Consider the following 5,194-nt stretch of genomic DNA (forward strand, 5'->3'; position numbering starts at 1 on the left):
TCCCCCTCTCTCTCTCTGCCTGCCTCTCTGCCTACTTGTGATCTCTCTCTGTCAAATAAATAAAATCTTTAAAAAAAAAAATAGAGATGGGGAAGGGGCAGAGGGAGAGAGGGAGAATCCAAGCAGACCCTCCGCTGAGCCTGGAGCCCAACCTGCTGCTCCATCTCACCACCCTGAGATCAGACCTGAGCTGAAACCAAGAGTTGGACGCTTAACCGACTGCGCCACCCAGGGGCCCCCAGGCCTCCAGCATTTAAGCAGAGACCTGAAGAATGACAGGAATTAGGAGCGCCTGGGTGGCTAAGTGGGTTGAAGCCTCTGCCTTTGGCTCAGGTCCTGGGATCGAGCCCCACATCAGGCTCTCTGCTCAGCAGGGAGCCTGCTTTCTCCTCTCTCTCCGCCTGCCTCTCTGCCTGCTTGTGATCTCTGTCTGTCAAATAAATAACTAAAATCTTAAAAAAAAAAAAAAAAAGAGAGAGAGAGAGAGAAAGAATGACAGGAATTAGCCTGGTGAAGAGGTAAGGGAAGAGCACCAGTATTTCTTGGATTGGACTAGATCCCTAGAACACCAATAAAATGGTTAGCAGTAATCCTCCGAACTCTAGGTCAGGAAACATGGTCCCACAAAGGGGCTTGTGTGAAACTGTTCCATAAACTAGAGTCCCAAGGGTCGCTGAAGTGATGTGACCTGATCCATGGAAGGGAGCTATAATCTAACTAAGGAATGTGACACAAGCAGGAGACTTTGGAAGGACCTGGACCTGGACCACCCCGCCACTTCCTGCCTGTGTATCGGGAGCAGGCTGTTTTACTTCTTTGAGCCTCCGTTTTCTCATCTGGGAAATGGGAGTGAGGTCATTCAGTGAGGCTCATCGGATTATCCTTAGGACAGAATAAAGGAGTGTGTGTGAAATCGCCCAACACAGGTCCTGGTACGCTAGTTTCCTAATACTTTGTCGATGATCGAATGACAGCGCTTTCAAGGTTCTCAAAGGACTAAATGAGGCCCTTTTCTAACTTGGAGAACTGGATGGTGTGTTCGCAAGAGCAAATCTTTTATCTCTAACCCCAGGCTTGGCCCGCGTTTGGCACTCACTGCACTGAGTGTTCATAAACTGTCAAGTAATTTGAAATGTGATTAGTAGGATCGCAAAGGTCGGTTTTTTTTTTTAATATATATTTTTTAAGATTTTATTTATTTATTTGACAGACAGAGATCACAAGTAGGCAGAGGCAGGCAGAGAGAGGAGGAAGCAGGCTCCCTGCTGAGCAGAGAGCCCAACTCGGAACTCGATCCCAGGACCCCGGGATCATGACCTGAGCCGAAGGCAGAGGCTTTAACCCACTGAGCCAACCAGGTGCCCAGGAGCATAAAGGTTTTATGCAGAAGGCCGTTGGGCATCATCTCAGAGTCCAAAACCGAAGGTTTGGGAAGGTTAGCTTGGGGGCTATGCCAGAGGTTCAGATCCTAGAGACCTTCTGAAGGCAAGATCGACAGGTCCTACAACTGTCTGAGCTGAGGCAATTCATTCATTCACTCACTCATTCATTCATTCATTCGACGAGCCCCTGTTGAGTGCTCAGTGACCAAGCAGCTGAGGATGTGGGCCTTTGGAGGGGGACGGATCCGAACCAGCTGTGTCCTCCTGGGCAGCAGGACCCCTCTCCTCGCTGTGGAGTCAGAGAGAGAAGCCACAGGACCACACGGGCCAGGAGGCACTTCGTGAGTCAGGACTGCGAAGAAGGACGCCCCAGACCTAAGCCGCACTCCAAATCTCAAACACAGGAAAGGCAATACGTAACAGCTCAGTTCATTCATGGAACGTCAGGCGGAAAACATCACCCAGCCCTGTGACAAGTCGTGGTGACACCCTTCAGGCAGGTGTGTTGAGGGGGAGTCTGGGGACTGGCAGGGACGCACGTTGTCCCTGGAGCAGGAGACCTAGACTGAACCCAAGGAAGGATGAAGGGTGGGGGAGCGGTCTTTAAGACTTCAGAGGATCAATGGTCACTAAAGCAGCCTGAGGCCTGGGGAGAATTCCACGAGATGTCATCATGTGGTCATGCATGAAATGTCACCCATCGCCAGACTCTACTGTCACTCCTTCGGGGCCGGGACTGGGTCCCTCAGACATCTCTGCGCTCCCACCTCCCAGGAGTGGATCTCAGTATCTATGCACACTACATACACAGATGTTTGAGGACAGAGGGGGCCTGCGAACATGTTGCCAAATATGTCAAAGGGGACTCGGCAGGTGTGACTGAGTGAGGGTCCTGATTAACTGAGTGGCCCACTGGGGTCCCAGGGGTCCTTACAAGTGGAAGGCAGGAGGATCGAAGGCAGAGAAGGCAAGGTGAGGATGGAGAGAGCCTGGAAGGTGCTCCACTGCTGGCCTTGAAGAGGCCGTGGGCTGAAGAACACAGTCGCTTCTGGAAGTTGGCAAAGGGAAAGGAGACAGAGTCTCCCTGGGAGCCTCCGAGAAGGACCCTGTGGCCAATTTTGGACTGAGGCCCTTCATCCCGTGCGCGAATAAATTCACATTGTTTCAAGCTACTGGGTTTGTGGCCCTTTGCTACAGAGGCCACAGGAAGGTAGGACACAGCGTCGACGGCCACACGAGGTGCTTAGGAGGGAAATTAACGTGACCTGGTGATCGATGGAGGTGAGTGTTAGGATCTGGCACCCAAAGGTCTGGATCTTGCCCCAAACACCCACTCTTCTGAGCCTCTTGGAAGGCAAGTAGCACGTTCTAGCTGGGGGTCGGTCATTCCTGTGTTGGAATCTTTATTGTCCTGACCACATTCCGAGTTCCCAGAGGGTGTGGGGCTCAGGCTCCTTTGCCTCCCCTCATTGTAACCAGAACAGTTTCTGCCACCCAGCCATCTTTCCAGAACTGGCTGATGAATGAGTGGATACGTGAGGGAATGAGAGGAACTACAGCAAGAAAACAGTGCCTTCAGGATCTCTGAGTCCCTTAATAAGTGGTTGCCACTGGCGGGTTTGAGGTGGCAGCTCAGCCTGTGTCCCCTGGGGACGGGAAGAACAGATTTAGCTCTTGCTACCTCGTGGAGATGCCCCAGGACACAGGACAAGGGACTCAGGGAGGGAAGTGACATTTCCTCGAGGACTGTCATGGCTAGTGTGTCATTTGAGCCTCTCAATATCTCTGGGTAGCAGACGTTATTTTTTCTCGGATAAAAGCTGAGAAATGGGATGCCTGAGAGGCTGAGAGGCTGAGAGCCCTGCCCAGAGTCCTGCTATTTCGGGGATGATGGGCTTGAACCAAGGGTTGTTTGATTCACCAAAGTGATGACCTTTACCTGGATCCTTGCCCATTTCCCCCCACCCAACTACCCCTGCCCCCTTTGCAAGAAAGGATCCCCCAGGCTTCTTGTGATGGGATCACAGAAAGGCCCACGCAAGGCAGGACCGTGCCCATCTCGGTGTTGTCACTGCAAGGGTCTGTGTGGGGGCCCCAGGACAAGGGAAGGTTACTGAGATTTTCATTTCTGCCTCCCACATCTGCCTCCTCTCCCTGCAACCCCATACCTTCGTGAGCTTCTTGGTGCCCGTCTTCAGGGCCACAGGCAACAGCAATGCCAACTCATGGAGTTTGCTGGTGTGATTCTTCCTCTGCCTCCTGTTTGGGGCCAAGAGCTGGTGTTGGTTAGGATGTTGGCACCTGACCCCCAAACCACCCATCTCTGAGAGGCTCCCCACCCCACACCCCCCAGACAGAATCCTGGGCATCAGATCTTTCTCATTCTCCTTCCAGTCGCTTCTATCCAGCCCTAGACCCTGCCCCAGTCCACGTGTGGATGTTCCCCTTGCCTTCCCAGTGCCCTTACCCCCACCCCGCCCCGGGGCCTCCTCCAGTCCATCCTGTCTACAAGCATCAGGGTGAGCTTTCTGCAACATGGATCTGGCCACAGTTTTCTCATCTGGGCAATGGGAATGAGGATATTCATTGAGGCTCAAAGGTTTATTGGTAGGACTGAATACACCAGTGTGTGTGAAAGGCCCAGCACAGAGCCTGGTCCCCTAGTTGTCTAGTAAGTGCTTCAAACCTCTCGACGGCATCCCGTTATTAAGGACCAAGTTGAAACCCTTAACCCGGCTTATAATGGCCCTCAGGCCCTGGCCTGGCTGACCATTCTGGTCTAAACCCTTACAGGACAGGGGAGGTACCTCGGCTAAGGGCCCTCAGCCCCTTGCTCATGCATTTCTCTGAGCTCTGCTCCGAGCTGAGAGCTGGGGGTGGTGGACAGGACGGGCGGACACTGTGTCTCTAGCATCCAGACAGGGTCTGGCATACCGTGGGAACTCCCTGCTTATTTTATAAATAAATAAATGAGGGCACGACAGAAGCTGACTGCTGGGCGGACACAGAAATTCTAGGATCGAATCCCTGCATTTCTAATGCATAATATATTCTTGCACACGCATAAACCTCCGCCTCTCTCTCTTGGCAGATGGGGACACAAAGACATTGGAGTCTCTCTCCCAGATTCTGCATCATTGTCACGACTCACACAACCCCTTTGGGAATGCCTGGACACCCCCCTCTCCACCAATCCTTGTCTTGCCTCCCCTCAGGGTTCAGTACAATTGCCACCTGCCCCAGGAAGCCTCTGGTGACCTCCTTTGCCTTCCTCCCCTGCTCTGAACAGCTAACACACATTTTCACCGCCAGCCTGACCACGCCCCCAAACACTCCCTTGATTACAGACAGGTGTTTAGTTCCTACTCAAACACAAGCTGCCCCTACAATGGACACCAGAGAAGGAGAGGGAAACTACTGTCACTGCCCTCAAGGAGATGGGGGAGCAGGGTGGGAGATGCACTTATCTCCCTTACCAAACCCTGAAGTCCTCAAAGAATCATTTTCACTCACTCATTCACCAATTACTTATTTTATTTATTTATTTGATTTGATTTTTTAAAAGATTTTATCTGACAGAGAGAGAGAGACAGCAAAAGAGGGAGCACAAGTGGGGGCAGTGGAAAAGAGAGAAGCAGGCTTCCCGTTGAGTAGGGAGCCTGACAAGGAGCTCGAACCCAGATCTTGGTATCATGTCCTGAGCCGAAGGCAGATGCCCAATGACTAAGCCACCCAGGAGCCCCTACATTTTTTTTTAAAGAATTTATTTATTTATTTATTTATTTGACACAGAGAGAGGCACAATGAGAGAG

At 51.9% G+C, this 5,194-nt stretch overlaps 1 protein-coding gene across 1 annotated transcript in view; it reads right to left on the minus strand.

Moving 5' to 3' along the window:
* The window catches only part of MEIOSIN (meiosis initiator), a 13,894-nt gene extending 10,191 nt beyond the window's left edge, over window positions 1-3,703 (minus strand). Inside the window, exon 1 of the mRNA XM_059383388.1 lies at window positions 3,551-3,703. Within this exon, the coding sequence (XP_059239371.1) occupies window positions 3,551-3,703 (153 nt within the window). The remainder of the gene's footprint in view (window positions 1-3,550) is intronic.
* Between the last annotated feature and the right edge of the window lie 1,491 nt (window positions 3,704-5,194).

Source organism: Mustela nigripes, chromosome 17, assembly GCF_022355385.1.
Source record: "Mustela nigripes isolate SB6536 chromosome 17, MUSNIG.SB6536, whole genome shotgun sequence".
Taxonomy (NCBI): domain Eukaryota; kingdom Metazoa; phylum Chordata; class Mammalia; order Carnivora; family Mustelidae; genus Mustela; species Mustela nigripes.